The sequence below is a fragment of the Meriones unguiculatus genome, chromosome 3 (genome assembly GCF_030254825.1).
Source record: "Meriones unguiculatus strain TT.TT164.6M chromosome 3, Bangor_MerUng_6.1, whole genome shotgun sequence".
NCBI classification, from domain to species: domain Eukaryota; kingdom Metazoa; phylum Chordata; class Mammalia; order Rodentia; family Muridae; genus Meriones; species Meriones unguiculatus.
In genome coordinates, this window is record NC_083351.1 from 6853449 (window position 1) to 6865690 (window position 12242).

Genomic DNA, 12242 nt, shown 5'->3' on the forward strand with positions numbered 1-12242 from the left:
TAACAGTTTCAGGGAATCTGACACCCTCACACAAACATCCATGCAAGCAAAACGCTAATGCACATAAAAATAAATAATTTGTTAGTGAAGGAAGCCTTCAGGAAGATGAATTTGAGTAGGTAACCACTGTGATTTAGTGAGTTAGAGTAATTGATTTGTTTGCTGAGGATTGACCTCAGGGCCTAATTTTCACCAGTGAATTTCACTGTTGTCTCTTTGCCCTTCTCTCCCGTACTCTCTCTTTCCCCTGGTTCCCTCCTCTCACCGGTCCCTTTTCTTCCCTGCCTGTTTTCTTGACTTCTTTTATCCTTTTCTTCTACCCCTTTCTCCTTCTTCTTCTTCTTTTTTTTTTTTTTCTTTTTTTTGAGACAGGGTTCCTGCTGTAATCCAGGTTGGCCTCTAATTTATAAGCTCCCACTTTAGCCTCTTGAGTGCTGAAATTAAAAACTTTGCCAGCATATTCATCTTCTTTGTTTAAAAAAAAAAAGTTTAAGTCAGGAGTTGTGGTGCACACTTTTAATCCCATGCAAAGGCAGGTGGATATCTGACTTCAAGGCCAGCCTGGTCTACAGAGCTAGTTCTAGGATAGTCAGGGCTACACAGAGAAACTCTGTCTCAAAAAAAAATGTTTAATATTTGTATTTATTTGTGTATGGATGTCTGTGCACTGCATATGTCCATAGTGCCCTCGGAGGCCAGAGGAGGGCATTGGCTCCCCTGGAACTGAGGTACAGGTGATTGTGCGCTGCCATGGGGTGCTGGGGTCGAACCTGGGTCTTCAAGAACAGCCAGTGCTCTTAACTGCTGAGTCATCTCTCCAGCCCTCAGCTGCTTTTCTTGGTGCAGAGAAATTCAGCACCTCGTGAGTGTAGTAGAGAGACCCGACCTAATCAAGCTTGCCCTAGAAGGAGTGCACCCTAAGGTCAGCGCGCCTTAGCTGGCTCTGACGGATGCTAAAGTGTCTGGGACGAGAGGGAAGTACAGCCTGTGCAAAGCCTCTTGACTAAGAAAACAGAAGGCAGCGTGTTGGTTGTGCACAGAGCTTGGGAGTTCAGCAAACCATGAGACCTGAGATGTGGTTAGAATAGATGAGAGGCTTCCAACACTGCACCAAGGAGCTTTTTCTTGTCTTCTGAGAACAGTAAGAAGTTATTGATAATGTTGCTTATGGGTGTGGATGAGTAAGCAAGGGAGGTGATCGAGTTTTCCTCTGTAAATGATTTGCTTTTAGTGTTGTGGAAAGTGAATTGGAAGAGAGCCAGTTTGAATCCAGGTAAGCTGATTAGAAAGCATTTGCAGTGGTCCAGGTTCTGGGAGCTTGGACCAAAGTGATGGCAGCAGAGATAAATAGAAGTAGAGGGTTGACTCCTTGGCTACTTAGAAGAGAAGATTGGTAGGAGGAGATAATGGGTACCTTTGGGGAGAAGGAGAGAGAGCTCTTGAAGAAGGCTTTCCAGCCACACTGGAAGAGGGCATCCATGCATGAGGCAGGGGAGTCTGTGCTAAGACTTGAAAGTCTTAGGGGAGGCAGGATCTGGCCCAGAGATCTAAATGTGTGAGCTATCGATGGCTGGGAGCCTGGGAGGGTGGCAGGAGGAGAGAAAAGTCACTCAGGTATGAGGACCAACCTCCAGTTGTTTCAAGCTGCCCGGGATGGCAGAGCTCTTAGGTTAGGACGCTGGAAAGGGAGAAGCCTTGGCACTGTTGGGCGCCTTTTGTGTGGTAGCAGGCAGTTGTGAGGTAAGGCAGTCTTTAGGAACCTTCTCTAGACTCTTTTCTCTTCCAGCTTCTGCCCTTTCCATAGGAGGCTGGTACAGCCATCTGAACTGGCTGGGAGGGGAATGGAGGACGGCTTCTGGGACACATACATTTAGCTGCACTTGTCTGGATTTTATCTGTAGAAAATTGACAATTGACTCTAATGCCAGTAACAGTAAACTAAACACAGCCCACTCAGGCAGGCTGCTTGTCTTATGCTTCTGGGGATTTGTGTCTTGCCTTAGCCCTGTGTCCATGCTCTTAATATTGGGTTGAAGGTGTGACAGAAAGGCTGTGGCCCAGACGGAAACAGATGGGAGCCTGGCCGTCTGGTCACAGTGCTGTTTGCTTGCTCTTAGGTTGGTCTGCTTATCTCTCAGCCTGTCACTAGATTATGTACATGAAAGACTTAACTGTGGAGTAGGGTTCTTTTGTGATGGGCGGTTCTTAGCTAGTAGGTTGAGGCAGGAGGATCAGGAGTTTAAGACTAGATCTGGTTACATAGTGAGTTTGAGGTCAGCTTGGGCTTCTTGGAGGCCCTGTCACAGAAGCAAAACAACCCACAAAAAGCAGTACTTGGCAGGGTGTCACACACCGTTACCCAGCACTCAGGGAGGCGGAGGCTGCTGGATCTCTGTGAGTTCAAGGCCAGCCTGGTCTACAAAGCAAGTCCAGGACAGCCAAGGCAGCACAGAAAAACCCTGCCTCAAAGAGTATGGGCAGCTGCTGCCCCCCTGTGGCCGCTTTTGATTCTACATTTTCGCTCTGCTCTGTAGTTGACTTCATCTGGGAAGGTGAGACAAAGAAATGTAGGTATCTGCTTAGGCCTTTCTCAGGTCTTGTCTGTGATGGCCCCATCCCTACTGTTTACATCTGATCCTTGGTCATCCTGAGCAAAAGCAAGCCCTGTTTGTGAGGAGCCATGACAGTGAACCCAGAAACAGTATGCAAATTCAGCCTTGTGCCTGCTTCTTACTGGAGCCTGTGGAGAACAGCAGAGACCTGGGTGCGCTGCTTGTTTTTCTGATGTCCATTGGGTGGCACTGTGATCTTATTTTTGTTTCTGGTTTTCTTTGCAGCCAAGCACTTCTCCAGGAAGTGAGAATGTGGTGCCCCGAGAGCCACTGGTAAGTATGGAAGGTACACAGGATTCTTTTCCAACAGTTGGAGCCCTGTGTGAACGTGAAGGTGCCCAGCAACGTGTTAGTAGGTGTTACCTGGAGATGCCTTGCCCTGACCTCTGGCCTCTGACTTCTATTTTAGCAGAAGGTATTAGCAAGACTTCTTTGGTCCTTTTCTGGAATCGAGAGCACTCACTGTGGCAGCCATGCAGCATCTTGCTTGCTGCTAATGGTAGAATTGGGTGACACCAAGGTCCCTCCTTGTCAGCTTCTGGTTATCAGGAATGTGTATAGCCACTCTTCGCTTCCCAGTGAAGCACCTTTAAGGAGCAGGTGAGAGGAGGGGTTCTGGTGTCTCCTGGTATGTGATTCCGTCTGTGAGAGGCAGCACCCATAGAATCGTCGACTCTGATAGGAAAGAGGCCTGCTGAGGGCTGAGGAGCCTTTTCTTTGTTTAAGCAAGGAGAGTCACAGGCCATAGCCCAGTGTATCCTTGAACTCACTACACAGCTAGGCTGGCTTCACGCTCACAACAGCTCTCCTGCCACAGCCTCATACATGCTGGGATTAGAAGACGGACGGCACCATATCCACTCTCTGCAGAGTGTTTTTGCTTTGGTGGTGAGCCGGAGTGCCTGCCCGCCTGCCCTGTTTTCATTGTTTGGCATCTCAGGACTCGATGTAAATCCTGTGGGCTGGGTAGTAAGACCGGTTCTGTGCAAACTGGATCAGTTTTAGGTTCACGCCAGCACTCCGTTTAACGTTGCCAAGCTTTTCCTTTCTTGGAGGGGTGATAGCTCGTGGGCACAGGGGTGCCCTGCCCAGGCTTTGTTTCGGCAGCCCGAGTAGTCTCTCCTGCTTTCTTCACTCTTCTCTTGGCCGAGTTAGAGCGAATGATGTGAAGTCCTTGGCTGGTATGAACAGGGCCAGGTTCTAGCATGTTCTAAGGCTTTCTAGGCAAAGGGTAAGATGGATCTGGATGAACTGCAGATAGGCCCAGAGGATACAAGTACTTCCAAGACTTTTCCAGGGGAATGGTGGTGTTATTCATGTCACCGTTTGTCACCAGTTATGGCTCACATCCCAGCACTTCTGCAGAACCTCTTTTCACGCTTTTGCTACTTCCTGGTTCTTTTTAGGACACTTTGCTCTGCCAGGCTTATGTGTGTGCTCTGTGGCCTGCCTCTGTGCCTTTTAGACTGAAGTTGTGATTTGCACTGAGGTCCAGACTCAACACAGTGGTCCTTTTCTATCCCTTACTGCTGCGGGCTCTTTTGAAACTTCCTGATTTGGCTTTCCATCCTCAACTGAGGCCAGGCTGTCTTTTGGGAGCATGACTGGCAAAGCTCTCTGGAAGCCCAGAGTGTCTTCTGCCGGCTGTCTCATGGCTGTGGGGGCCCTGCAGGCCTGTGCTGTAGGGTTCTGAATGTGGCTCCTTCCGCTGCATTGTGCATCTGCATGTTGGCTGGTTATGTTATTTCTTTCTTTTCTGGGAGCCCCTGAGCAGCCTTCAAACCCTGGTAGCCTGCGATTGTCCAGAGTTCAGACTCATTCTCTCCAGGCCAACTCTACAATTACCTTATATTTAATTAATATTTTTTCTCCTCTTTACGTACTTACTGCATAATTGCTCAGAGGAAAGAAAACACATAGCAGCAATTTATATATATATAAAAAAAACAATAATTAAAAAAAAACCCGAAATAAACTCCCATCTCATTTGGGCTGATCCTGTGAGTTGGGTAATTAGGGCCCTATTAAAAGGTAGACCCTTTATCCTTCCCCCTCCTTTTTTATTAATTTTTTTATATTAAACTCCCACAGTCTCTCAGTCATGCCCTTATTGCTTTTGGCCAGCCATTTGCAGCAGCCTGATTAAATGAGGGCACCAGCCGAGCTATATGCTCTTGTGTGAACAACTCCTCTCTTTTGGGAGTGGCGGCAGGAGGGTGGCAGGCAGAGGAGCCCTCATAGGGCTAGCTTGTGGGGCAGGCCAGGGACACAGGTTGAGTGGCAAGAGAGCTCTTGGCCGTTGTGGACTGGTTCCTGGTTAGATGACCATCCCAGGGTGCTGGAGAAGCAGTAGGTAGCAGCTCAGGCATATAGCTCGGCACAGGGTGTGGTTTGGAAGCACTCAGTGCTCCGCTCCTTCAGCGGGGAGGGAGGCTGTTGAGGCCCGGTGTGCTGGCTGCTTCCTGAGAGCTTAACTGCTGCACTGGAGGATAGACAATTGCAAAAATCAAACAAGCCTTGTTTTTAAGTAATTTGGGTATTTTATTTGGGGAAGAAAAGGCATTTGTATACATGAAACAATTAGCAAAAAGGGAACACTGTAATTTTAGGAAGCAGCACAAAGTTGTGTATAATTTGGTACAGAATTGCCTGGCTGTAAGTTGAAGAGGGCTCCTCATTCAGAGAAGGAGGGGTTTGATAGCTGGGAACTTAGGGATAATTTCTGAGCTATCTGAAGCTAGGTCTTGAACATGATGGTAAAGTTATGCTTACTTTTAACTGACTGTAGTTTTTTTTTCTTCTTCTTTTTCTTTTAATTTTGAGATGGGTTCTTACTATGTAGCTCTGGCTGTCCTGGGACTACTATGTAGACTGACTGGCCTGGGATTCAGAGATCCACCTGCCTCTGCCTCCCTAGTTTGGGAAAAAAAGGTGTGTACCCTTGTACCCTGCTTGATCATGAATTTTGTGCAAAATTCTTAGTGGCTGCTCTCTGGGCTCTGCACTGGCTTGACTGAGCACAAGATGCTCAAGGCAGGGCAGAGTTGTGGCTTAGCTGGTAGAATGTTTGCGTGACAAATATGAAGCCATAGGTTCCATGGCCAGAACTACATGAAGCAGGAGGGGTGGCGTCTGCCTGTAAGTGCAGTACTTGGGGAGAAGTGAAGGTCAGGATCCTCCTTAGCTACAGCCTGGGCTAAGAGAGACCTTGTCTCAAAAATAAAGCCAACTAAAAACAAAACAAATCACCACCCAGAAAAAAACCTAGATGATCATTTTAAAAGTGGATTTTTTAGTGTGTGTGTGTGTGTGTGTGTGTGTGTGTGCGTACATGAGACAGAGAGAGAATGTGGGCACACACATGCCTCAGCACTCCATGTGCTCTCTACAGATAGAGGTCAGCTTTGCGGAGTTGATGCTCTCCTCCTACTGTGGGCTCTGGGGATTAAACTCGGGTTGTTAGTCTTGTGTGACAAATACCATTTATTACCTGGTGAGCTGTCTTACCAAACCCTAGGTGATCATTTTGAAGTAATTTTTTCTCCTTATTAAAAACATAAAGGGCTTATTAAAAGCTACAGTTCAGAGCCAGGCATGGTAGTGCACGCCTTTAATCCCAGCACAGGGGAGGAAGAGGCAGAGGCAGGTGGATCTCCACCTGAGTTCCAGGACAGTGAGAGTTGGTTTTCTTTTTCTACTGTGAGTTCTTCAGATCATACTCTGGCCTGCATGAAAAGCACTTTTACCTACTGAGCTGCCTCCCTGGTGCTAAGGGAAGGGGTTTTGACAGCCCTCCAGAGGGTTGGGCTCTGTCTTGTCTCAGATCTGTTGAAAACAGTTTGTGGTTCTCCTGTAGAACTAGGACTCTGGCTATGCATCTTTGCCTATCCTGGAGCTCATACAGGACCTGCATCTGGTTCCCTGTACTTCCCTAGGACATCAAATAAAAGTTTTTAAGAAGGAGGGCAGCTGGGCATATGGTGTACACTTGTAATATCAGCACTCAAGAAGCTAAAGCAGGAGGAATGTGAGTTCAAGGCCAACCTTAGAACTTTGTGGTACAAGCCTGTGCATGGAAAGCTCAGCGGTAGAGCACTTGTCTAGTGTATGTGAAGCCCTGGTTCGGTTCCCAACACAAAGTGAAAGAGTACATGGGACAGCTTGGTTCTTGTCTTGCTTGGGTGCTGAAACTGGGCTTAGGCAATCTGAGAATTCCCTTTAGTCATCTGATTTCTGGTTATTTGAAATAAGTGATAAATAAGGTTTAGTTTGCATATCTGTTCATTTGTCTCCGCTCTGTTTCTCAATATTCAGCAACACTGTTACTCACCTACTTTACACAGGCCCTGTGTGTTTGGTTCAACTAGAATTTCAGCTTCTTGTTCTTGGACACCAAATTCTCTGTAATGGGTGAGTCTTCTGCTGTCTTTGCTGCCTCTGGTTTGTAGGTATAAGTTTTTTTTTTTTTTTTTAATTTATTATTTGATTACTTATTTGTTTTGCTACAGTGTCTACAGTGTCTTGATTCTGTGGCTCAGGCTTCCTCATGTGGCCTGCCTTTGCCTCCTAAGTGCTGATCATAGGTGTGTGCTACTCACCCTGCTGTTCTTCCTTTTAATCTTTGCTCCCTGCGTCCTTCCTCCATAATAATCCAAAAAGGATGGTAATTTCTCCCTTGACAACTTTTCTAGATGAAAGTCTTCTCTTTTTGAGACATTTTCACTGTATACCATACCTGGCTGAAACATGCTATATAGAATAGGTTGGCCTTGCTGGGCATGGTGGTCACGCCTTTCATTCCAGCATTCAGGGAGGCAGAGACAAGTGGATCTCTGTGAGTTTGAGGCCAGCCTAGTCTACAAAGTGAGTCCAGGACAGCCAAGGCTACACAGGGAAACTCTGTCTTGGAAAAAATCCAAAGCAAACCAAACAGAATAGGCTGGCCTTGAGCTTTTGGTGATTCTCTCCCTTCTGCCTCCCTCGGGTTGGAACTGCAGGTGTTCACCATCATGCCCAGCTTACATTATTATGATCTTAACATTTACAGTGTGTGTGTGTGTGTGTGTGTGTGTGTGCGTGTGTGCATGTGTGTGTGTGTAGTGCTGGTGGTAGTCCTAGCATGCCACAACACTTGTGTAGAGGTCGGAGGACAACTTCTGGGAATTGGCTTTCTTCTTTCTTTTTCATGCGTGTTGGGGGGATTGAACACAGGTTGTCAGGACCGTTAGGAAGGGCTTTTACCTGTTGAGCCATCTCAATATACTGAGCTCTTACCACTGCGGATCTGGTGGTGCTCCTTGTAGCTTTTGGCCTTTGCTCTTGAGATCAAGGTGGAATCCTGTCATCTTGTAGGGTCCCCCAGCGTCTTTGAGTTTAGTTCTTTTGAGGAAGCTCACACCCAGGATTCCTGAGAGTCTCCCTGCACACACGAACGCACGCACACACGCACGCACGCACGCACACACATGACTGGCCTGGAACTCACTTTGTAAACCAGATTTGCCTGCCTCTGCCTATTGGGCATGTGCTACACAGCTTAGCTCAGCTTTTCTCCCTGATCTTCAAAGTATATGGATGTTTTGCCTTCCTGGTGTATATATATGTATACCATGTATGTGCCAGCTGCCTGAGGAGGCCAGAAGAGGGCACCAGACCCCTGGGACTGGAGTTACGGACAGTTGTGATCTACCATGTGGGTGGTGGGAACCGAATCCGTGTCTTCTGCAAGAACAGCAGGTGCTCTTAACCACCAGGTTTCCTTTCTAGCTCCTTCTCAATTCACCAGAGGCTGGCTATCAAAGGGCCATCAACATCTTGACCGATCCAGAAAGCCAGCCAGCACTATGAGCTTCTCTTTAAGAATGGTTATGGCTAGCTGCCTGTCTCTTAAAATTTCTAGGTGAACTCCTGACAGTCTTCCCCAGGGTGGTGTCTTTTGTAACTTTTGTGGTTAGAATAACTTGCTTTTTAGTTGGCAGGAGCCTTGTAGATAGATGGTCCTCATTTTTTCCCCATCAGAACATTTTTGAAGGATGACATTCACATGCTCAATACATTTCTTTGTGTATACTCATGTATGCAAGTTTGTACATGTGTGTATGTAATAGCACAACAAATGTAGAGAGAGCATAAAATTCAAAGTATCTGTGGGAAAATTCAGCGGGGATGGAGGCATTAGGGTGATTTCACTCAACAGTCTCTCAGTTGGTCTGAAACTCATTATGTGGCCCAGGTTGGGCCTTGAACTCATGGCACTTCTCCTACCTCAGTTCCGAAGTGCTGGAATTATAAGTATATACCTTGACACCTGGCTCAGTAAACTTGTTTTTGATAGATTCACAGAAGTGTTTTACACATATGAGTAACAAAATTAGAAATGTGGTAATTTTAGGAAATTGATATTTTTTTTTTTCTCCAGGAAGATCATAAATATAGCAAAGTAGTTTTAAGTATTACTGGTTTGTCACTTCTGCCATTTTCTTGTTCAGGACCTCTGTCAGGACAGATAGTGCAAAATCCATCAATTTATTTTTGTAAAAGACAGAATTATATTGCCTAAGCTGACGCTGTGATCCTTCTGCCTCAGCCTTCTGACCAGCTGAACTGTTACTGGCTTTATTTGCCTGCTGAGAAGCTTCGGGAACAAAACCACATGTAGCTGGGTCTTACGGTGCCTCTTGGTGGTGAGGCTGTTTCCTGTGACTGGAGCCAGGCTAGGAAGACATGTTGGCTTTCCTCCTTTCCCACGCCCCTTTTCTAGTGAGAAAGTCATTCCCATTTTTTACCAGCAGTATTCACGTAGACCTACTCCTGGTTGAGAAGGGGCCTGTGCTCCCCTCTCTTCCTGACAGATCTGGGAGGAAAACTGGTTATCTCTGAAGGCTGGAATGGATGAACTGGAAAAAAAAAAAAAGCCTCATTCCATTTCTGGGCGGTTCTAATCTCTATGCCACTTAGTGATTTTGAAATTACTGCCTCTTCCTATTCCATCCTTCCTGTTGCAGTCTGAGGAGCTTTATGGAAAAGGCTAGGCGGTGTCCTTTAGTTGTTTCCTCTTTCAGGTAGCTGAGGAGGTTGTTTTTTCAGTTTGGAGGTATTCTTTTACAAATAATTATTAGATGAATCGAAACTCTTAGGGGTAATAATTAGAGAAATGGCACTGAGACAGTTTTCACCTTTGTTTATGCTTTAGCTTCCTGGCTTTTCATGGTTATACTTTGTGTTTTCTGTGGCTCCGGTGAGGGGAGGGAGGCCCTGCCCTGTAGCTCACTGAACAGTGCTCTTATTTTGGAGATGTAGGATCCAAGGCTGGAGTGGTTGTATACCTTTTTTTCTGAGCACGCTGATTGAGAGAGGTCTGTCTTTAATCTAGCTCCAACATAGTTCTTCTAAGAAGGAAGCCTTGTGGCCCCCTTGCCCTAGCAGGTGTAGGCTGAGTTTCTCAGCTGCCCGGCAGTTGCTGCTCAAGGTGGAATCCACGCCTCTTACTGGGACAGAGGGACATTCCAAGAATGCTATTCCTTTGTTTAAAATTGATCATTATCTTACTTGAAAAATTGTTCACATTTAAATATCCTTTAGTGCAGCCTACAGGGTGGGTATTCCTGTGCAAACACGGAGCCCCCGTGGCCCTCTGAAGAGCCCTGAACACGCTGTTCTTAGGGTAGCCGTGTGCCCCACGTTTCCAGGGTAATTTCCATTTAAAATGTTTGAGCCCATTGTCAAACTACACAGACTGATTGGGCTTGAAAAATATGTCCCATAGTTAATCCCCTGTGCGTGGTGCAGAGCTGCAGGAAGATAAAGTGGTGCTTGGGAGAAGGACGGATCTGCCGCCCTGCCCTCCTCCCTCCCAGCTCTCCTTTCTTTTATGGTTTGTAGTTATAACCAAGATTTATGCTTGTTGCTCCACAAATCTTCTCTCTGCCATTATGAGTTTGTCCGAGCAGCCTCGAGATGGGCTGACACTGAGTGATTCTGGAGGTAAATCTGTCTAGGGGCACCCCTTGACAGTCAGAGGCAGAGAGGCGCTAACACATGGCCCCCAGCGGATGTGCGTGAGGATGAATTGCCCTGTCGAGAAGATGCTTGCACTGCCACCTTTGTGACCTCCTGCCTAGGAGCCACCGTGGCTGCAGCTCCTGTCTGCCGAGTCTTGGGTGGTGCTCAGGTGGATGATTGTCCCTTTTACCCAGAGGTCTTTCAGGAGGTCCCTCACTGTTGGTGTCAGCTGTGACTCAGCCAGGCCAACAGTGAGGGATCTTAGGGTTAGGGCCTCTTTTTCTAGCCTTGTGGTAGCCAGGAGCTGGTTGCCAACAGAATCCACCTCCCAAATTGTGTGTTTGCATAAATTTTTTTTTCCCCCATACATCACTGGAAATGGATTTTGGAGATGAGGAATAATGTTTACTTAACACTTCTTCCCCTTTTCCTGGATTTTTCTTTTGTTACAGCTTTTCGGCTTAAGTTTATGTCCATTCTTATAGTCCAGCCTGGCCTTGAACTTGTGATCTTCCTGCCTCAGTTTCCCATCATTCCTGGCTTTTACATGTACACTAAAATATTTATTGCCTTACATTTATTTGTTCCTTTGTTTGTTTGTTTGTTGGTGTGCACACAGGCATGCCATGGCATACATGTGGAGATCAGACTCAGGTCCTTCATGGCTTGATGGTGAGTGTCTTTAACTGCTGAGCCTTTTCACTGGCTCTGTGTGGTTTTTTGAGAGCTATTTCAGATCTCTTGTGAAAAAAAGTAGGGTATCCCTAGGCATGTATTTCTTTAGAAGTGTCAAGAGCTTCTTTTGACAGCCTGTGACTCAGCGGTTCTCAACCTGTGGATTATGACCCTCTCGGGGGTCGCCTCAGACCATCGGAAAACATAGGTATTTACATTATGATTCATAACAGTAGCAAAATACAGTTATGAAGTAGCAACAGAAATGATTTGATGGTTAGGGTCACCACAACCGAAGAACTGTATTAAGGGCTGCAGCATGAGGAAGGTTGAGAAGCTGTAACTGACCATTTTGCCTTTCCTGCCTCTAGAACCTTCTTACATGGCCAGGCTTCTCAGGAGACAGCCTGGCCACTCGGTCCCCGCCTGGTCCTGACACAGAGCATTAGTCGGCCAGTTCCTAAAGCTGTGTTCCTAGACCGAGTGTGCTTGTTGTTGAGCAACCTTGCTTCATTAACTATGAGATAAACAGGTGAGGCACGTGAAGAGAGGATTCTACAAGAATACTGTGTTCTGTAGAGATTAACGTGAAAAGCATTTTCCATTCAAAATGAAGTTACATGTGTGGTAAATGTGAACTGCCATCAGATTCAGCATGAAATGATAAACATTGGGGCAAAGTCATAAAAATCCAGAAGAATACACACTGCAGTTGCTTTTGTATTGTCTGCAGGCTCTTGCTTTTGCTTTAGAAAGGCAGAAGGTGTGTTGTGGGTGTGGTTTGTTCAGGAGAAAGATGTCTGGGAACTCTAGTCTGTGGGCCCACACTCAAAGGAAAGGTCTTGGCTTCACATCAAAAGATTAGTGGATGAGTGCACATTTATAGGTTTTCAGTTAGTATAAAATGTTGAAGGTATGTAGAACAGGCTCCGTTTTTAATGATTCTTCAATTTA

General features: G+C 46.3%; 1 protein-coding gene across 3 annotated transcripts in view; it reads left to right on the forward strand.

Moving 5' to 3' along the window:
• Pex14 (peroxisomal biogenesis factor 14) overlaps positions 1-12242 on the forward strand; it is a 139652-nt gene that overhangs the window by 19760 nt on the left and 107650 nt on the right. For 2 of the 3 annotated variants that reach the window (XM_060379068.1, XM_021636211.2), the window contains exon 2: positions 2838-2885. The exons of the other annotated variant lie outside the window; for it this stretch is intronic. In XM_060379068.1, coding sequence (XP_060235051.1) covers positions 2838-2885 — 48 coding nt within the window. The remainder of the gene's footprint in view (positions 1-2837; positions 2886-12242) is intronic. 3 annotated transcript variants of the gene reach the window in all.